This window comes from Oryza sativa, chromosome 4 (assembly GCF_034140825.1).
Source record: "Oryza sativa Japonica Group chromosome 4, ASM3414082v1".
Lineage (NCBI taxonomy): Eukaryota > Viridiplantae > Streptophyta > Magnoliopsida > Poales > Poaceae > Oryza > Oryza sativa.
This window is the reverse complement of record NC_089038.1, coordinates 15961598-15983812: the sequence shown is the minus strand read 5'-3', so window position 1 is coordinate 15983812 and position 22215 is coordinate 15961598. Positions and strand designations below refer to the sequence as shown.

At 43.8% G+C, this 22215-nt stretch overlaps 1 protein-coding gene and 1 non-coding gene across 2 annotated transcripts; both read left to right on the top strand.

Moving 5' to 3' along the window:
- Nucleotides 1-3514: 3514 nt before the first annotated feature.
- On the top strand, nucleotides 3515-3621 carry LOC112938860 (small nucleolar RNA R71). The gene has a single exon (XR_003242180.1). It is a non-coding gene; the product is annotated as a small nucleolar RNA R71 (small nucleolar RNA).
- A 5665-nt stretch (nucleotides 3622-9286) lies between these two features.
- On the top strand, nucleotides 9287-21794 carry LOC136356195 (uncharacterized). The gene is made up of 6 exons (XM_066309785.1): nucleotides 9287-9325; nucleotides 9407-9832; nucleotides 10032-10145; nucleotides 10230-10395; nucleotides 20281-21134; nucleotides 21675-21794. Exons 1-6 carry the CDS (start codon nucleotides 9287-9289, stop codon nucleotides 21777-21779), a joined length of 1704 nt encoding a protein of 567 aa, XP_066165882.1. The 3' UTR covers nucleotides 21780-21794.
- The last annotated feature ends 421 nt before the right edge of the window (nucleotides 21795-22215 follow it).

Sequence of the window (22215 nt, the reverse complement as noted above, 5' to 3'; positions counted from 1 at the left end):
TCCGTGGACTAACCCCTGCAGGAAAATTTTCACATTGACGGGTGAGTCCTCAAGTTCAATTCACAATGGAGGTAGGTCAGGGCCGGGAACAAATCAATTGGTAACATGCAAAGGAGAAACATATCACCTATAAAGGTCCACGGTGCGTATATTACTAATTGCTCCTTTAACATGTTCAAGCAAATTTACCTCAGCCTTGTATGAGTTACACTTAAACGAAAACTTGCTGAATATTAAAAATTTGAAAAAAAATATTTTCAGAATAAAAGGACTGTCTCTCGAAAATAAAATAAAATGTTGGCAACTTCTGGGATCCACGCTTCTTAAGTTTTGAATCCAATTTCGTTTTAGCGTGGATGTGAACAATTAATCTTGAGGCGATGATGAAATCTTTTCAAATCTTTGTAGTCCCTCAAGTATTTGTTGTCCACTAACCTTTTTCAGGAAATAAAAAGACAATCAAGGAGCAGTGTACAATAACTTCAAATAGTTATAACACGCTCCTTATCCATGAGAAAAGAGATGCACAGGGAACCAAGTAGAACAAATGCAAAACTTGTTGCATTCTTGCATTCGGTTCAAATCTTGGTAAGACCAATCTGGTAAGAATATCATACACCATGCGAATCCTCATCTCATGTCTCCATCTTGCCAGGTGTTGGTATTTCTTAACGACATTACTAGAAATATAATTCCCAGCAATGGTGCAGAAATACTTATGGTATATTATGGTTACAGAGTTCATCCGCAAGCGCACGGATATACCGTTGTAGCATTTCCGTCGTATTTATTTTATCCCGTGGGAAGATCATGTAGAGAAGACTTGACTAATAATTTATATATTGCTTGTGATAATCATATTCTAAGTAGGGGTTAAGATAATCCAAGGGTAGAGTGACACACAAGCTTTAACTACTCATTCTCATAATATATTATCCAAGCTAGGTGGAAAGAAAAGAGAAAGATAATCTATTCCTATACTTCTAATATACATAGTATACATATATCCTAGTTAGCTGATATACTAGCTAATACCCTCTTTCCGATGCCCTCCTGGTACTTCGAGAAGCCACCCCTGACTGCCGAGTTCCTTAAGACAGCCCGTTATGACCATACAACCGGGGCTAGACACCACATCAAAACTACCAGATACTACTCTAATATCATCGTCATGACATAGAGTAATTGCATAAGGAAACATTATACCTGCACCAAAGCACCTCCCAGATAAGCTAGCCGTATATTCTGTACAACAAGAACATAATGTAAAGTAGGTACTCATATACTCGGAAAGTATTTCAATACCATAAATATATTTAGAAGAGTATTCTAATAAAAGTACAAGGCTTACAAAAGAGAAAAGGAAAGCTACTAGAGCCGTACCCGAACTCTTCTGAAGACTTCCGGACTCCTGATTTCTACTTTATTCCTATTCCACCAGCTAGATACTACTAAACTAAGCTTGAGAGAAATGAGAGAGCTATTGCTTGAGGTGTGTGTGAAGTGAAGAGAGTGAGCTCCTTATATAGAGGTAGTTATGACAGTTGTGGAAGGGGAATTGTCCAAAGTGCCCTCCAACCGTCATTGGGATGCAATCCTGGACGTCCAGGTCAAAACCTGGATCCAACGGCGCCAGGATTGGTCCAGGTTCGGCCGAACCTAGGGATGGCCCAATCCAGCCCAATTTCGGCTGGTGTCCTCCTCTATTGCTCCACTCCATAGACTTGTGAATTTTGGCACAATTCATTGTGTCAGTTCTGAGTTCTTGGCCCATCTATTCATAAGTCTGGTTCTCGACATCGTTCGATTGATTTATCATCTAAGTTGATGTCGATTCTCCTCCACTTTATTGTCATTCTCTGCAAAAGGTTAGTAAACCTAATACTGGTAGAAAATTATTACTCTAACATACTTATGGATTGCAAGTATCACTAGTTCTCTCCTATTTTGGTAGTATTGACGGTCGAAACTGATCGATAACGACCGTCACACCAGGATACCCACCAGGATACCCACCATATCCATTGTTGCCATAAAACAAAAAGAAAAAATAAAATAAAATAAAATAAAGTTGGCTCCCGCAGTGCTAAGGAACGTACGCCCCAGGATGAGCGGCGTCTCCTTTCCCGTCTCCATGTCCAGCACCAGGAAATCAACCAGGATGAAGAAATCCCGTATCTTGACTGGCACATCCTCCGCTATCCCTGCCGGGTAACGGACTGACGAATCAGCCAGTTGTAGGTGCATCGGTGTTGTTGCCAACACCGTGAAGTTGAGCTTGTCGAAAACGTCTTTTGGCATGACGCTACCACTGGCTCCATGGTCGCACAAGGCCTGATCGAACTGCTATGCCCCGATCGAGCAGGTGATCGTGGGACACCCCGGATCCTTCTTATTTCCCGGGAGCTTGTGGAGTATCACGTTGCTGCATTATTTTGTCAGCTTGACCACCTCCGTTGTTGGGAGCGGTCTCTTTTTGTTGAGTATGTTCTTGAAATAACGAGCTTATGTTGGCACTTGCATGGCGTCCAACAACGGCACGTTGATGTGGATCTTTTGGATTACTTCAACAAAACGAGCGAATTGCTCGTTCACTGACGGTTTCCTACTCCGTTGAGGGAATGGCAACAACCTTGTGTCGCAGTACTACTGCGGCACTGTCTTTTCTGGCTGAACTTCCTTGTCAGCCGAGTCAATAGATGGTGCTTCTTTTGATATCCCATCAGTTCCTGCAGGGTTAGGATATGGCGGATCACGAGTGGACTTACCTCCCCTCGTTATGATCACCCTAACATTTTCAACAGAGGAGTCGGGTTGCCCCAGAACCCTCCTAGATTCATTTGCAGGGACTAAAGATGCCAACTGAGCTAAGTGGGTTTCTATCATTTTATTGAAGCTGAGTTGGTTTTGGAATGTGGAAGCAAAGCCATCTAGCTTGACATTTATGTTCTCTAGGATGTTATCATTGGCAGCAAGCTTTTTGCTTAGCGCGTCAGTGGTTTTAGCTTGCGCAAAAACAAGATCCTTCAAGGAGGATTGGTTAGAGAAGTTACCGTTATTGTTACCTCCTTGATAATATGGGCGTGGTTGGTTCCACCGCTGACCTCCTTGTGGACGATACCCGTTGTTGTTGTTGCCCATGTACATCGCCTCCTCACGGGTTTCCGGGCAGTCATTCCCAGAATGGCTCGTGTTGCTGCAGACCTCACACGTGATGTGATAGTCCAAGGCCTTGACGGTGCCTTGTGGCTGTTTCTCGTGGTCATCCAGCCGCTTTATGAGGAGGTCCAGCTTGGCAGCAAGCAGTTCCGTCTCCTTGACGATGTGCATGCCTTGCTGATGGGTCTGGAGTCGTTCCTCGCTCCAACCCATATTTGAGACCATCTTCTCTATAAGATCAACAGCTCCTTGAACAGTTTTAGAGAAGAATGCTCCTCCAGCTGCCGTGTCCAGGTGATCGCGGGACATCAGGGTGAGTCCATTATAGAAATTCAGCAGAATCAGCCAGTCGTCCATCCCATGAAGAGGACAGGCGGCCACGTACTCCTGCAGTCGTTCCCATGCTTCCGGAATAGACTCGTCCCTTGTCTGCTGGAAACTAGAAATTCGTCCACGAAGGGCGTTGGTTTTGCCCATCGGGAAGAACTTCGAGAGGAATGCCGTAGAGCATTTATCCCAGGTGTTGATAGCAGCACGGTTGGCATAGAACCACTGCTTAGCTCTCCCGAGGAGGGAGAACAGAAACAGTCGCAGCCTGACGGCGTCGGGACTGACGCCCTTGATGGTGTACGTGCTACATATCTCTAGGAATTGTTGCAGATGAGCATTGGCATCCTCATTAGGCTTGCCACAGAACGGGCTAGCCTACGCCATCGTGATGAGGCTGGAATTCAAGTCGAAATTCATGTCTCCCATGTTGATCTACGGCCCAATGGCCACATTGTCAGCAGAGGGAGCAGTGAACTCGCCGAGAGTCTTGCTAATGATAGTCTTGAAGATTGGTGGTGCTGATACGGCTGGTTTCTCTGTCGGTAGAGTTTTCTGTGGAGCAACGACTCGCGGTCTGATGCTCCGGAGGAAAGCTTCTGGATTTTCTTTGAAGTTCTTCGGCAATTTGAAACCAGTCATGCACTACCCTGTTTTCACAACAAAAGTGAAAACAACCAAGGTTAGCCTGCAAAGGAAAATGATTATACAGAGGCAAATATAAAGTATTAGTTCAAGTAATCTCTATTATGAATCTTCCCCGGCAACGGTGCCAGAAATGCTTGTTGGTATTTCTTAACGATATTACTAGAAATATAATTCCCAACAATGGCGCAGAAATACTTATGGTATATTATGGTTACAGAGTTCATCCGCAAGCGTACGGATATACCATTGTAGCATTTCACCTGAGAGTATTCCAAGGGTATCGTATTTATTTTATCCAGTGGGAAGATAATGTAGAGAAGACTTGACTAATAATTTATATATTGCTTGTGATAATCATATTCTAAGCAGGGGTTCAGATAATCCAAGGATAGAGTGACACACAAGCTTTAACTACTCATTCTCATAATATATTATCTATGCTAGGTGGAAAGAAAAGAGAAAGATAATCTATTCCTATACTTCTAATATACATAGTATACATACATCCTAGTTAGCTGATATACTAGCTAATACCCTCTTTCCGATGCCCTCCTGGTACTTCGAGAAGCCACCCCTGACTGCCGAGTTCCTTAAGACAGCCCGTTATAACCATACATCAGGGGCTAAATACGGAGGAGTACCCACCCCAGGAAATTAACTTAGGATTATATATAGGCGTGGAGGAATACCCGTACTGATCTGTCACCATAAGCGGCCCACCTCTCATCCGCAATATATAACCCCTAATAATGATATCCCGTAATCTAGACACCACATCTAAACTACCAGATACTACTCTAATATCATCATCATGACATAGAGTAATTGCATAAGCAAACATTATACCTGCACCAAAGCATCTCCCAGATAAGCTAGCCGTATATTCAGTATAACAACAGCATAATGTAAAGTAGGTACTCATATACTCGGAAAGTATTTCAATACCATAAATGTATTTAGAAGAGTATTCTAATAAAAGTACTAGGCTTACAAAAGAGAAAAGGAAAGCTGCTAGAGCCATACCCGAACTCTTCCGAAGACTTCCGGACTCCTGATTTCTACTCTATTCCTATTCCAACAGCTAGATATTACTAAACTAAGCTTGAGAGGAATGAGAGAGCTATTGCTTGAGGTGTGTGTGAAGTGAAGAGAGTGAGCTCCTTATATAGAGGTAGTTATGACGGTTGTGGAAGGACACTTGTCCGAAGTGCCCTCCAACCGTCATTGGGATGCAATCCTGGACGTCCAGGCCAAAACCTGGATCCAACTGCGCCAGGATTGGTCAGGTTCGGCCGAACCTGGGGTTGGCCCAATCCAGCCCAATTTCGGTTGGTGGCCTCCTCTATTGCTCCACTCCGTAGACTTGTGAATTTTGGCCCAATTCATCTTGTCAGTTCTGAGTTCTTTGCCCATCTATTCATAAGTCCGGTTCTCGACATCGTCCGATTGATTTATCATCTAATTTGATGTCGATTCTCCTCCACTTTATTGTCATTCTCTGCAAAAGGTTAGTAAACCTAATACTGGTGGAAAATTATTACTCTAACATACTTTTGCATTGCAAGCATCACTAGTTCTCTTCTATTTTGGTAGTATTGACGGTCGAAACTGATCGATAACGACCGTCACACCAGGATACCCACCAGGATACCCACCATATCCATTGTTGCCATAAAACAAAAAGAAAAAATAAAATAAAATAAAATAAAGTTGGCTCCTTGGTCTTCACTCTCGTCTTTCTTTTTCTTTTAGTGTCAAATGAAGAGTCCCAGGAACAACGACAAGTGTGGGGGTGATCTTGCACATCAACGTCGTAACTGTTGGTGCGAAAAACACGTGGCCTGGAAGATCTGCTTAACTCCAATGCAGGTCTAGGAAATCTTGCTTTTGGACCTATGAGCGTGCCAATTGATTTGATCCTGCAATCAAGAAGAAATAAAGACAAGGAAACCGTGGTTAAATCCATAAACGATAGCCGATCGGCTAATAGCCGATGACATATCATTTATCTTTGAGCCGATGTCATATATGCATCGATCGGAAATCATGAATAAATAATAAAGAACTAAATCTACTCGATCAGCTATAGATATTAACAGTATACAATCTTGGTGTCGGTATATATTTAAATCAAGTGATTGGGATAGATCGGACGCCAAGCCGAGACAGTATAAATCTCTTAGATCGAAATATATATTAACAAGAAGATTATAGACATCTATAGCATAGCCGATCAGGTAAATCTAGCATGTATTGGCTAATACTCCGATACCACTCTATATTAAGATATTAAAGCAAGCAAAATATATCAAACAAGAAGCTTAATATACCTAAAAGCAGTAAGATCTCAACATAAAGGGCAGATCTATCATATCAATTAAGCACATAAAATATAAGGCTAAATCTGGTAAGATCGGCTGAAACTCCGATGAAACCCTAATCGGCAACCAAAAACAGGCTAGAGATTGAAGTTCTAATCACGACTTATAAGATCAGACAACTGATGCAGCCAAAAGTATGAAAAGAAATACAATATCTAGATAATCAAGCCATTGATTGTTTCATAGGATGGTAGATACCCTATATAATCTAAGCCAACATTGATATTTAACTTAATCGGCTATCTTCTAACGATAGATATTAGCCGGTTGAAGGTTAAATAATAATATTGTCAAAGATTATATAAAATATATGATAACTCGACAACTTACATAAACAAGATTAGAGTATCATAATGATGGAAGCACTAATATCGAGAACACAAGCTGCCATAATAACTTTTACCTCTAGTTGAAGATCGAAACCGATGCAACTCAATCTGAAGGCAAGAACTCGTCGAAACCAAATGAAAGTTAAAGGGTGGCGATTCGCCGAGATTGCATTGATTGTGTGTTCGTTTATTACATGGGGCTCGGGGTCTATTTATACCCGAGATTACAAAATATGTCCATGTCGGACACGACTCTTATCTCTAACAAACTCTAATATACCATAAGTCTTTGCGGTAGACTTTTGCCCAAACTTATCTCTAAGGAAATTACATGAAATATCCTAACTAATAGATACAATTGCCTTTCCAGGACTCAATCCGTGTGTGGCAATCCATATGAAGCACATTAACTTAATCCGACAACGTGTATCGAATCATATTGTCAGAATCGGCTTGATCGGCTAACCTAGTCCGACTCGAACTCTGTCGATTAAGGTCGCAGCCGATTCTTGCTCTGTTTCCAGAACGATATTTGTCTTGGATTCCGCTTCGATCTAATCTTCATATCCGATACTCAGATTAGCAAATTTGGTTGTTAACACATGCCCCCCAAGTCCGGAATATTTGGTAATGTTTCGGATTTGCCATATATTGTCTCCAAGAGAATATCGCACTTGTCGTTTTTTTACCGTTACTCCAGCGCTTTAAATACTAACCGTCAACTCTGAGAAACTTCACACCGTTTCCTCCATTTTCACTGCTGAAGCAAACTCCTCCTTCTCTCTCTTCGGCGATCCGCTCGGCGCGCAAGGCGATTTCCAGGCGATCTCCTCTCCGACCAAGTTTCCGCCCGCGGCGATGTCGACTTCCGCCAACCCATCTGCCGTGCCATCGGCCGAGTACGCAGAGGTATGTGCCCATCGGCTAGATCCCTTTTTCCCATGCAATAGATCAGTTTTTCTTCATCTTATCTTGTTTTCTTCTTCTCTATTCCTTTTGGATTTGTAGCATCTTTCCATTCTGGTTGCAGTCCCCAGTTTGTTTCACGATCACCAGTATTTTCTCGGTCCGATTGGCAGTCTCGACCCCTATGAGTTCATTAGTGCTGAGACCAATATGATCCCTTTTAGACTGGCCAACCCGAACCTAAATCACTTGAAAAACACCTTCAAATCCTGGCCTTCACTTGAGAAAAGCAATCCCGAGAAAAGTTGGCCTGTGTGGTACAAGCGAGTATCGGCTAGCAAGCAGGCTCACTGGGACGAAATTGGAATCGGCCAGGCACTTGCCCTTACTCTAGCTAATTCGGCTAAGGATGAGCCACTGATGGCCGCTGCAGCCTATTTTTGGTCCAATACTCTCAATGCTTTCCTCTTCATCCAAGGGCCAATGATACCAACTCTGCTAGATGTCACCATGATCATTGGCTTAGATGTGACTTCATCAGCCAACCCAATAAGCTTAAACACGAAGAATACCTTTGAATTCAAAAGCAAGAGCATTGGAGACTGGTCGGGTTACATTGCAGCGTATATGGGCAAAGGGCCTATCACCTCCCGAGAGCATATAGCCTTTCTGCTAATGTGGCTAGAAAAATTCTTATTCTGCGGATGAAGTTGTGGCCCCACAACCAACTGGCAGTTCTTAGCCGAAGCCCTAGAGACAAAAAGGCAATTTCCTTTAGGCAAAATCCTCCTCGGCTACTTGTATCAGATGCTGAACAACGCATCAGCTAAGATAGCTGTCGGCTCAGTCGTCGGTGCAGGTGGACCACGGTGGCTACTGCAGACTTGGTTAAACTTGGTAGCCATGAAAGCTATCAATCGGCCAGCTGTGACAGTTGTTGAATTCCCTAGATTAGAGCCGATCACAGACAATGATGGAGAAGAGCGTACCCACTGCAGGTGTATGTCCTATGGGGAGTATGCATCCACACCAGCCAATGCTGGAGCAAAGTTATCGGCTGAGTTTCTGAAGGACTGGTTCTTCAGTTTCTATGATGGATTTCAGAAGAATGCCCGAGTTTGGTTTCCATATGCAGACTCGACGGATTTAGATCTGCTGGCAGAGTTCAGATTTGAAGACATCAACCATGAGAAATATCAAAAGTCTAGAGAAATCTTCGCTGCCACCATTAGCCCCTGCATTCTTCCTGTTAGTATCCATCAAGGGAGAAATATTCAGGTTTCTTATGAGTTCTACCATCCGATAAGCTCGGCCAGGCAATTTGGAATGGGCCAACTCCCAATCGGCTTGTACTTTGCCGATAAGACACAATGTAGAGGAGATATTTCTTCAAGCTTGATGATGGATCGGCTGCTCAACATCTCAAGACCTCCCTTGGGCAGCATTGAGAACATAGAGCTAGCAAGTTTTAGGAGTAGGGCCTTTGATAGATGGTGGAGTGAATGGAAACTACATCTATTCCATCAACCAGCTTCCATGTATATGACAGACCTATTTCCGGATGTCATCCCTCAGGTAAATCTTTACTTTGTCAATTCTGCTAAAATAACCGTCAGCCGATTGGTACCTTGACTAACTTCTTCTTCTATCTTGCAGACAACAGAATCTTCTCCTCCTCGTAAAAGCAATAGGGACAAGGACATAGAATATGCTCTAGGCCTCATACCAGACAGAGGTGGACCATCAACCCCAATCATCGGCTACCATGCCCCCAAGACCTCAAGTCTACTCCAAGGGCTAATAAGAGAACCGGCCGATGCTGGCAAGAAGAGAAATACCAAGGTATCGGCTACTGACCCATCAGCTCTAGCTCCACAGAAAAAAGCCAAGAAGAAGAAGTCCAAGCCAACCGATGATTTGCCTACCTTAGATCCATCTATCGAACAAGCCCTGGATGAAGAGGAAATTGGAGAAGATGTTGATCAAGCTGCAGCCGAGCTAAGTGACCTAGGAGAAAAAACACCATCGGCTCCACCTAAAAAGACGCCTCCAACTCCTGCAGCTCCAACTCACTTTACAAGGGTAACTTATCCTGACAAGCTCTTAAAAAATTTCCATATAGCCGATCATTCATTGAACTTGTATTTGTAGAAGAAGAAAATCGCTTCAAAGAAGACATCAGCAAAAGCATCATCTAAACCAGTTCCATCGGTAAGACTCCTTCTGAAGAATCTTTTAAAATTTAATCATAACCGATGCTAATTTACATTTGTCTTTTTAGCCTACTCCTCCTCCTTCACCCCCTGTGCAGCCGATGTCAAGCGGCCGTACTCCAATGGTCATGGGCAGCCATCATATTGAAGAAGAACAACAACCAGCCGCTCCTGCTATCCCAGTAAATCTTTCTTTTTTCAAAAACCCCAAATCGGCTGTACAACATGCTTCAGTGTTAACCCTTTTCCAACTTTCATCTTTATAGGTCTTAGCCGATCTATTCTCTTTTGACATCAAGGACTACTTCGACGAGGTGGAAGAAGACACCACCAGCAGATCCCTAGCTCCTCTATATGAAGATGTTAGAAGAAGTCTCGAAGACATTTGTCATCGTCTAGAGGCATCATTAGACAGCTTGGTGACCGACTGCGGTTCTATTCGGGCAAGATTCAAAACAATCCAAACCTCAATCCCATATGACCTATCAAACGTCCTTACCCCAGCTATATACCTTGAACAACATCAACTCAAGCTAGAGAAAGCAAGACAAAGACTAGCTGATCGGCGAGAGAAGAAAGACATAGAGGCAACAATCCAAGCCAATCGGCAGCTTGTACATGCTGAAAAAATCAAGCTGGATCATCTTGCCAAAGAGCCAATCAAATCTACCATTGACCAACTAAAATCTGAGAAGATTGAGCTCTTAGCTCGCCTTGAAGAATGCAATGCTAAGCTTGCTATGGAAGAACAGAAGTTAGCCGATCTCCCGAGGGCAATTGAAGAACAAAAATCGAAGTTAAGATCAGCTATCAAGAACGTAGCTGATTTGACCAAGTCCCTTAAAGTTATTACTTGAACCAATGCTCAAGTTGCTCACGCCATCGAAGAAATCGAAGAAATCAGGCAAAAGGCAATATCGGCCATCCAACATTATTTATCTGCATAACTGATCGACTGTAATAGGGACTTAGTAACTTTTGTATCCATTTGTGTAATCAGCTAAGAAACTTTAACACTTTACTTAATTGTCTTGATGATCCTTTGTGCCGATTAATATAACTTGCTCAAAAATTCTCAATTTTTGTATATATGTGCCACCCTAATTTTGCAATGACGAAGGCATTGATAAAATTATAATTCAGACTAAGGGCGATATGTTACATATAGGCCATCATACATCAGCAGAACACAACCGATTATGAAAAAACAAAAACCACTAAGGGCGATATAACTATATCGGCCATCTCAAGGCGATGCAAACACACATCGGCTTTACACGCATCGGCAGACTCAGCCGATCATCAGTTAACCCATACACTAGGGTAATATTTCTTTTAATACTTTCCATTAAGTGCTCATCCATAAACTTCTCCATCAAGTCCTTGCAACATATAAGCTCCTTTAGACACAACCTTGTGGATTTGAAACGGTCCTTCCCAATTTGGTGACCACTTGCCGAATTTATTATCACGAGTTCCTACCGGCAAGATTAACTTCCAAACAAGCTCTCCCTCAGAAAAAGACTTGGGCACTACTTTCTTGTTATAATGTCGAGCAACCCTCTCCTTATCCTTGGTAACTTTTGCAAGAGCTCGCAATCGTGACTGAACCACATCCTCCCTCTCATCGGGCATGAGATTATAATATTCGCTGGCTGTCAATTCATTTTGTAAGTCTGTTCTTCTCGAGCTGATTCTAATCTCCCATGGTAAAACTGCTTCATGTCCATAAACTAGCTTATAAGGAGGAACTTGAATTGATCCATGACAAGTCATCCGATAGGACCACAATGCTTCGGCCAGTCTAGTATGCCATTGCCGAGGATAATCAGAAATCTTCCTCTTAATCAATTTAATCAAACTCTTGTTGGATGCCTTGGCTTGCCCATTAACTTGCGCATAATATGATGAAGAATTCAACAATTTGATACCCATGCTATCGGCAAATTGAACAAACTCATCGGACACAAAAATCGAGCCTTGATCGGTTGTAATGGTCTGAGGAATACCAAATCGATAAATAATATGCTCTTGGACAAATTGTATAGCATCCCCCCAATCAACTTTCTTCAAAGGAATCGATTCCACCCACTTGCTAAAGTAATCGGTTGCTACCAATATAAACTTATGTCCCTTACTCGAAGGTGGATTAATCATCCCGATCATGTCAATTCCCCAACCTCTGAATGGCCAAGGTTTGATGATAGGATTCATAACCGATGCTGGTGCCCTTCGAATTGCTCCAAACTTTTGACAATCTTCACAACCCTTGTAATATTTAAAACAATCTTTCAACATTGTCGGCCAAAAATACCCTGGACGTCTGAGCAACCACTTCATCTTATGAGCCGATTGATGAGTCCCACAAATTCCTTCATGTACCTCGCCTATTGCAACCTTGGCTTGATCAACACTCAAACATTTAAGCAACACTCCATCAATTGTCCGATAATACAATTCATCATCCAGCAAGGTATATTTCAAAGCTTTATAACACAACTTTCGTGAAGCCGATTGAGACGGATTCTGCAAATATCGAAAAACATCATGCCTTCAATCATCGGCTGTTATTGTAGCAACTTCTACTTTAACATCTTTCATCATCGGCTTGTACCCCAATGCTCCTTGAGCCAAATCATTAGCTTCAACGTTTTGCTCCCGAGATACATGTTTTAAAGTCACCAGCCGAAACCCATCCATCAACTTTCGGCACTTCTCATTATAGATCACCAATGTATCATTCTTGCATTTATATTCTCCTGCCAATTGACTAATCACCAACAAAAAATCGCCCATAATCTCGATAGCATCGGCTTCAACTTCCTTGAGTAATTGCAACCCTTTGAGAACCGCTTCGTACTCAGCCTGATTATTAGTTGCATAAGGTTTAATAGTATAGGAAAACACGAAACTTGCCTCCCGAGGAGGAATTATAACCAAGCCTATACCACAACCATGAGTGCACACTGACCCATCAAAGAACAATGTCCAAGGCACAATGTAAACTGAGCCGATTGAGCCATGACGATGATCCACTATAAAATCGGCTATAGCTTGTCCCTTAATCGCCTTCGGTGAATCATACCGAAGATCAAACTCTGTTAAAGCAAATATCCATTTACCATCCCTTCCTTTCAAAATTGGAGCCGATAGCATGTATTTGACCACATCGGCTTTACATATCACAGTGCATTCGTTGGACAATAGATAATGCCTTAACTTGGTGCAAGAGAAATACAAACACGAGCACAACTTTTCCACAGGAGAATACCTTGTTTCTGCATCCAAGAGCCTTCAGCTTAAATAAAATACAGCCCTCTCTTTGCCCTCAAGCTCCTGAATCAATACCGAGCCAATTGACTTCTCACCAGCTGACAGGTATAATCTGAAAGATATCCTCTTTTGTGGAGGAATCAAAACTGGAGGGGAACTAAGATATTCCTTTATATTATCCAAAGCTTTCTGTTGCTCTACCCCCCAAGTGAATTGTCGATCGGCTCTCAATCTCAATAAAGGTGTAAACGGTTCCAATCTTCCAGATAAATTAGAGATAAACCTCCTGATAAAATTTATCTTGCCGATCAACTCCTGCAGCTTCTTCTTGTCATCTGGAGGCTGGATCTTCTTAATTGCTTTAATACTCCTTTGAATCACCTCAATCCCCCTTTCATAAATAAGAAATCCCAAAAACTGGCCAGCTGATACACCAAAAGCACACTTTGTCGGGTTCATCTTCAAGCCATATTTTCTAGTTTTCTCGAAAACCTTCCTCAAATCGGCTATATGGCCATCTATTTCCTTTGACTTAACAACCACATCATCAATATAAACTTCAACCAACCAGCCGATTAGATCATGGTATATATAATTCATAGGCCGTCGATATGTAGCTCCAGCACTTTTCAAGCAAAAGTCATCACAACCCACTCAAACAAGCTGATTGCACCAGGACATCTAAAAGCTGTTTTATGAATATCTTCTTCTGCCATAAAGATTTGATTGTAGCCAGCATTACCATCCGTAAAACTCAATATCTTATGTCCTGAGGCAGCATCGACCAGCTGATCGGCAACCGGCATTGGGTATTCATCCTTTGGGGTAGCTTTGTTGAGATCTCGAAAATCAATGCACACCCTGACTTTGCCATTTTTCTTGATAACTGGAACTATATTGGAAACCCATTCAGCATATCGGCACGGACGAATAAAACCAGCATCATATAAACATTTGACCTCAGCCTTGACAGCTTCAAGCATATCGGCTTTGCATCTCCTCGGCGGCTGCTGGTATGGTCTAACCCCCGGTTTGATAGGGAGCCGATGTTCAACAATTGATCGGCTGAGTCCTGGCATCTCATAATATTCCCAAGCAAAGCAATCTCAGTATTTTTTCAAGAGCTCTATCAACTTGGTTATAAATTCGGAAGATAAGTTATTGCTGATGAATGTCAGCCTTGGTCTATCTCCTGGACCTATATCAATTTCCTCCAAATCATCAGCCGACATGAAACCTTGTCCTTGCTTGTCATCGAGATCATCTACCGTGTCCTTGGTGTAGACGTTTGAACCCTCCACGACGCCCTCAAAACAATAATTTGGGCTCTCCATCTTCAATTGGCTGTATATCACGATCGGACACATTTAGAAAATCTCCATCCCAAATTTTTCCAGACAGGCAATCAATACCATCCATCTCCCAAAGAGCTAAATCAGCACTAGCAACGTTAACTGACCTGTCGGCTGGCATAATTTCAATCCTGTCGCCTTGCCATTGAATCAAACATTGATGCATGGTCGAAGGAATAAAACAATTAGCATGAATCCAATCCCTTCCAAGAAACAAGCTATAGGAACCCTTCCCATCGATGACAAAAAATGTTGTAGGGATAGTTTTGCTGCCGACTGTTAGTTCCACATTCAAAACTCCTTTTGTTTCCGATGGATTGCCGCCAAAGTCTTTGAGAACCATGTTTGTCTTGATGAGATCCTCTGAATTTCTACCCAACTTCCTGAATGTAGCGCATGGCATCAAATTTACGGCAGCCCCACCATCAACCATCATCTTAGACATCGGCTTCCCATTGATATAACTGTTAATGTACAATGGTTTGAGATGCCGATTCTCTGTCCCCTCTGGCTTCTCAAAAACTTCTTGCTCTGGTGACAAAACCAACTTAGCCGAAACTTCCTCGACTTCATCAACATCGGCTTGTTTGGCTCCAAATTCCGTAGGCAATGTAAAAACCATGTTTACCGATGCAGTCACAACACTCTTCCCTTTAGCCAATCCTTTTGCCTCATCGGATTTGACTTCATCGGCTATGGCAGCTTGATTCTTAACACGTCACTCTTGCCTCGGCTTTGTCCTCTTCAGCCGATATTTGATCTCTTGCTCTACCTCATCAAAACGCTCTCTGTTCCTCAATTTTTGAACCCTTCTCTTCTGATTCTTTGTGAAGATACCAGAAGGACACCATTGAGCCTTTCTATCCTCATCATCTCCTTGATTATATTCTCGGTTTACTGGGCCCAATCTTTGATGAACAGGAACTCTTGTTTGCCTCAGCCGATTGTTTCTATTATACGATCGGCTTGAACTTTCTGCAACATCACTGCATCCAGGACAATTTTCGATAGATGGCAATCCCATACCCTCATTCCAGCAAAATCGGAAAAACTCGCAGTCCCAATGTGGATCAAAACCATCATCATCTTCTTCACAATACCTCTCCTGTTGCTTGTCATACTTTCTCTGGTATTTGTTGATAATTCTAGCTGAATTCATCTGAAAATTTTGGTTCCTCCCTGCATTGGCTATCCTCCCAGATGTATGCACCATATTGACAGGGAAAGGATTACCATCAACCTTCATCGGCTTCTTGGAATCATCGAATTTGATTTTTCCTCCTTTAATGGCCACCTGGATTTGCTGTCTGAAAACTTTGCAATCATTAGTAGAATGAGAACCAGAATTGTGCCATTTGCAATACCTCCTTTTTCCTAGCTCTTTAGCTAATGGAATTATATGACCAGCAGGTAGTTGAATCTGCTTCTCCCGAAGTAACAAATCGAAAATTTTGTCAGCCTTGGTGATATCAAAGTCATATTTTTCTTCTTTCCTAGAATTCTTGATCCATTGGCATTGTACCACCTTCTTGCTTCTGACCCATTCGGCTGCTGCCACTTTGGAATCATCATCTTCATCATCAGAACCATACATGTAAGGATACACATGGTTGATCTTTTTAAAGTTCTTCTTAGCTTCGGCAAATCTTTGCTCATGTAGAGTCACTTTTTGCGCAAGATGAGATAAGCTCTCAAACTCCTGGGATGAAAACTTCTCTTTAATCGAAGCTATCAAACCCTGAAAAGCCAAATCGGCTAACTGGGAATCTGTTAAAGCCAAGCTGTAGCACCTATTCCTTGTCTATCTAAACCTCTGGATATAATCCTGTACAGATTCATCATGCCTGTGTCGAATGGCTGTCATATCGGACAGTTTCATCTCGTGAACTCCACTGTAAAAATAGCTATGAAACTGTTTCTCCAAATCGGCCCAACCATGGATAGAATTGTATGGTAGAGAAGAAAACCAAGTAAAAGCCGATCCGGACAAGGATAAGGAAACAGCCTAACTCTCAAGGCGTCAACAGCCGATGCTTCACCACACTGAGCTAAGAATCGGCTGATATGCTCATAGGTAGAAACGTTATATTGCCCTGAAAATTTTGAGAAGTCTGGCACCTTGTATCGGGCAGGTAATGGAATTCTCTCAAACCACTCAGGATATGGATGCCGATACAAGTTCCCAGTATCCTTCGGCTTAAACCCAAATTGCTCCCTCATCACATCTGCAATCATATCGGCCCACTGTCTCTGCTGAGGTTCCCCTTGTGTTTGCTGTGATATTGGCTCAAACTGATTAAACTGGGGAGCAAACTGAGGTTGAGGTGACCCCCTTTGATGCACATGAGGTGAAGGAGGCTGGTAATGATAATTTAAGTGACCCCGTTTGTAGTTCTGAGTATTCAGCTGGATGTTACGCACCAAATGTTCAGGTATAACTTGAGGTATCACTGACTGATCTGGCTGCACATTATGAACCAAGTGCTCAGGGATAACTCGATTTGCAACATGCTGCCTTAGCTGATTATCAGGTGTCCTCATCCTAGCCGATGCATTTAGCAAGGTTTGCTGCTGACGTATGCTGGTTCGGCAGCGCTAGATCGGCAGTTGGTTGATTTGGATAGAACATAGCAGCCACCTTCTCCTGGGTTAGCCGATTGATGTTTTGTCCACCATGCTGTGGCTGTTCTCTGGTCAACAGCCTAGGATTGGTTATTTGTCCCGGTGCCAATGATGGTGCAACCTGTGCAGCTGGAGCAGAAGCCGCAGCTGGTGCCATCGACTGTGTTGGTGGTGCGCTAGAAGAACCCTGTTGGTTGCCTGTAACCAAAGGTCTGTAATTTGGAAAAACACCACCTGGCAAATATACTGGCCCTGTAACTTGATGCTCAGCTATTTTGCCATCAACCCCTGATTTTACCATGTTAGTTAAGGTATTCACCAAGACTCCTGATTGGTTGATCAAAGCATGTTGCACCACGTAGTCGATCCGGTCCTGGAAATTGTTGAACTGCGGTTGTAATCCATTGCCATTCGGACCAAGATCTTCGACCATTCCCTCCTGAAAACCACCACCTTTGTCACCTGATTCACCAGCAATGCCTTTATCTTCTTGGGTTGTGCTTGAACTGGCTTCATCGGTAGCAACTACTTTCAGTTTGTATTTCTGGACAACTGTTCCTTGACGGGTTTCATCGAATGAATTCATGAAGTTGTCCTTCACACTGCTCATCATTTGTTCAAGCTCCTGCCTATGTTCAGCCGACAATTTGTCCAGACTAATTGGAATAATGTTTCCTTCATGAACATCAACCCCAGTTGGATATGGAGGCTTGTTTTGAAGATCTGTGGACTTACCTGTCGACGGTGAGGATTTTTTTTCTGGTGCCATCTCTGACTTCGAATCAAGACCCACTAGGCGTGCCAAAAGCGTGTTGATGCGAAAAACACGAGGCCTGGGAGATCTGCTTAACTCCAGTGCAGGTCCAGGAAAACTTGCTTTTAGATCTATGAGCGTGCCAGTTGATTTGATCCTGCAATCAACAAGAAATAAAGACAAGGAAACCGTGGTTAAATCCATAAACGATAGCCGATCGGCTAATAGCCGATGACATATCATTTATCTTTGAGCCGATGTCATATATGCATCGATCGGTAATCATGAATAAATAATAAAGAACTAAATCTACTCGATCGGCTGTAGATATTAACAGTATACAATCTTGGTGTCGGTATATATTTAAATCAAGTGATTGGGATAGATCAGACGCTTTGCCGAGACAATAGAAATCACTTAGATCAAAATATATATTACCAAGAAGATTATAGACGTCTATAGCATAGCCGATAAGGTAGATCTAGCACGTATTGGCTAATACTCCGATACCACTCTATATTAAGATATTAAAGCAAGCAAAATATATCAAACAATAAGCTTAATATACCTAAAAACAGTAAGATCTCAACATAAAGGGCAGATCTATCATATCAATTAAGCACATAAAATATAAGGCTAAATCAGGTAAGATCGGCTGAAACTCCGATGAAACCCTAATCGGCAACCAAAAACATGCAAGAGATTGGAGTTCTAATCACGACTTATAAGATCAAACAACTGATGCAGCCATAAGTATGAAAAGAAAGACAATATCTATATAATCAAGCCATTGATTGTTTCATAGGATGGTAGATACCCTATATAATCTAAGCCAACGTTGATATTTAACTTAATTGGCTATCTTCTAACAATAGATGTTAGCCGGTTGAAGGTTAAATAATAATATTGTCAAAGATTATATAAAATATATGATAACTCGACAACTTACATAAACAAGATTAGAGTATCATAATGATAGAAGCACTAATCTTGAGAACACAAGCTGCCATAACAAGTTTTACCTCTAGTTGAAGATCGAAACTGATGCAACTTAATCCGAAGGCAAGAACTCGTCGAAACAAAACGAAAGTAAAAGGGTGGCGATTAGCCGAGATTGTATTGATTGTGTGTTTATTACATGGGGCTCGGGGTCTATTTATACCTGATATTACAAAATATGTCCATGTCGGACACGACTCTTATCTCTAACAAACTATAATATACCATAAGTCTTTGCGGCAGACTTTTGCCTAAACTTATCTCTAAGGAAATTACATCAAATATCCTAACTAATCGATACAATTGTCTTTCCATGACTCAATCCGTGTGTGGCAATCCATATAAAGCACATTAACTTAATCCAACAATGTGTATCGAATCATGTCACGTCCTGATAAATTCATCCCAAAATAAAAATTATTTTCTAAAAGGAATAATAGAATTAATTAAAATTCGAAAAGAAATTGGCAAACACTAAAATACGTACAAGAAAAATTCGAATGTGGCCCGGAGAATTTTTGTTAAATTCTCCTTGGTCTAAAAGGAGCCCTCAAATTTTACTTGAATTTTCAAAGCACCGGAAATATTTATTAAGCAACAAAAACGATTATCAAAGTTTACTAAAAAGAAAATCTAAAAATAACTCTCTCCTTCCCTTTGGGCCAAGTCTGGCCCAAGGTTTCTCCACTCTCCCTCTCGGCCCGCGGCCGAAGTCCCTCTCTCCTCCCTCTCTTTTTTCCTCCCCTCTCTCCCTCGGGCCGCCCCTCTTCTCCCTCCTTCCCTCTCGGCCCAGCCACCCGGCCCAAGCCGTGGCGCCCCCTGGCCGAGCTGCTCCCCTCCCGTGCCGCGCACGTGCGCGCACTGACGACGCGCGCCCCACGTGGGACCCGCCTGCCAGGCGCGTCTTCCTCCTCCCGCTCGGCCTCTTCTCCCTCCCGTGAAAACCCTAGTTCGTTCCTCCTTCGAATCCGCGCAATTTAAGCATTGGATTCCAAAATTGATTAGGGGGAATTAATCCCCTTTCCCTCCTCTCTCTTTCCCCCTTAATTCCCCCTTGATTCGTGCCCCCAATCGCCGGGAACGGACGCGCCAACCCCGGCCACCTTCCATGGCCGCCGGCCACAAACTCCGCCGCCGTTCCCCGCTCCTCCCGTGGCCGGCTCCCTCTCCTCCCCTATAAAATGGAACCAACTCTTTGCGTTCTATCGTTTTAGCCTCCTCCCGCGTCTTCCCGTGGCCACACCACCTCTCCCCGCCTTCTCCTTCTCTCTCTCCGGCGCCGGCCGGCATCCAGCCGCCTCTCCCTCCTCGCCTGAGTGCCGTCCGGCCGCACCGTCTTCTCTCTCGGCCTCGTAGGTGCATCCTCTTCCCCGGCGCCGCCTCTGATTCGTGGGGAAATCACCGGAGACACGCCCCCGCCGGCTACAGTGGCGGCAACACCACTGTTCCACCTCCGGCAGCCTCTGCCGCGTCTCCCGTGCGCCGGCCGACGTCGCCACCACCTACCTCGGCACTGTGACGTTGTCCACTCCCCTGTCCTCACCTTCTCCTTGCCCAAATCTCGCCGGAACGGAGTCCTCGCCGGCATCCAGTACATCCCCTCACCCGGCCGGCTACTGTTCCTCGCTAGTGCACCGGTCGACGTCGTCGTCTTCCCTTCCGGCATCGCAGCGGCAAGGTCGTCCTCGGCATCACTTCCCCTCCATCCAAACCCCTCCGCGGTCCATCATCGTCGTCTCCGTTCGTTCTCGTCGTCGACGTCCCGTCGGTCGCCCGGCTCGTCGTCTCGCTGCGCCGCCACCGTCATCGTCATCGCAGCGGCGTGTTCCACGCCGTCCTCATCTCCGTGCAGCTGCTGCCGGCTGCCCTCGTCGCCTCCTCGCCGGCCCCGGTCGTCGTCATCGTCGTCCTCTCGTCGTTCCCGGTCGTCGTGGCGTTCGTCCCTCCGTCGAGCCATTCTCGTCCGTCGTCCGCGTTCGTCAAGCGAGCCGCTGCAGCCCCGTCGTCGTCTTCGTCCTCGGCTCCGCATCGTCAAGCGTTGCGCCGGCCGCATCTCGCCTTCGTCCAAGGATTGCCGCCGAAGTCGTCCCCTCGCCGTTCGTCTCCGTCGTTCCCGGCCGCCTCCGCCGCGCCCGTTCGTCGTTGTCGTTCCCTCGCCTCGTCGCGTGGTGGTAAGGGTCCCTCCTCTCGCTGCCCCGTCCTCGTCCTTTCGGTGTTGCCCCGTGCCCGTTTGCGGTTGTCGACCCCGGTACCCGTGTACCGGTGTCGGTAATCGTTCGTGGGTGCGTGTGGTGACCGTGTTAGTGTGCCCGCACGATAGCCACGTGGTTTCCACGTGTGCAGCCCGTGTGGTGTCTAGTGGAGTCTGCTTGTTGGCCACTCGCCTCGGTTGACACACGGGGTCCGCTTCCATCGACCCGTGGACCGTCTCTGTGTACTCGGTCTACCGCGGTCCTTTAGGTTGACATGTGGGGTCTGCATGTCCACAAGCGCAGCCTTCCTATCTTTTCCACGTTAGCGCTTACACATGTTTTATAGTTGCAAAACATAATTATAATAATCCGCAAATCTCCATGTAACAGCATTAAACTTCGGATGACCATGTCTTGGTCATACGAGCTCCGAATTGACCCGTTCAACTCTCTTAATGTTTGTTATAACCTAAAGAACCGTGTGCTTTCTTTTTATGTATTGTTATTGCTTCTTTATAGGCTTGTAGCTTTGCTTGTGTGCTTCGCATAGCTTCTGTCGTTCCGGAGGTTCCTGAAGCGTGGTTTGCAGTCGTTGCCGAAGGTTCGGAAGGCCGTTCTCTCTGAGCAAGGCAAGTCACATCATCCTTGAGCATATTGAATCCCAGTTTATAAAATTATTTTGATTTAAATTAATGCATTATCGCTTTATTTAAATTCCCGCGTTATCACTGTTTTATTTAGCCATGCTTATTTACCTTTGTTATGACATTATTATTGCTATTGTTATTATTACCTTGTTCACCCTAGAATAAATAAAACCCCAATTAGTGGGTACTCTATTCATGGTTCCACTAGTATGAATTTAGGTAAATGCTTCGCTGATTAATTAGGCAACATTATGTGGTTTTATAACTCTAGACTTTGGGAATATTCATCTCACTTGGACATTATGGAATGGTTGGATTATTGTGGAATTGGATGCACACCTCCCCCTCTATTCAAAACCCCCAAAATGGTTTTAGTCTGGGCTCGGGGTGCATGGTTTTGTTAGTAGCACCTC

What these genes read in the sequence shown, in the direction of transcription:
- LOC136356195 (XM_066309785.1), top strand. Translation starts at nt 9,287, where the DNA reads ATGTATATGACAGACCTATTTCCGGATGTCATCCCTCAG. An exon ending in TTCCGGATGTCATCCCTCAG is followed by an intron (nt 9,326 to 9,406) that starts GTAAATCTTTAC and finishes TCTATCTTGCAG; the next exon opens with ACAACAGAATCTTCTCCTCC. An exon ending in CTCCAACTCACTTTACAAGG is followed by an intron (nt 9,833 to 10,031) that starts GTAACTTATCCT and finishes TTGTCTTTTTAG; the next exon opens with CCTACTCCTCCTCCTTCACC.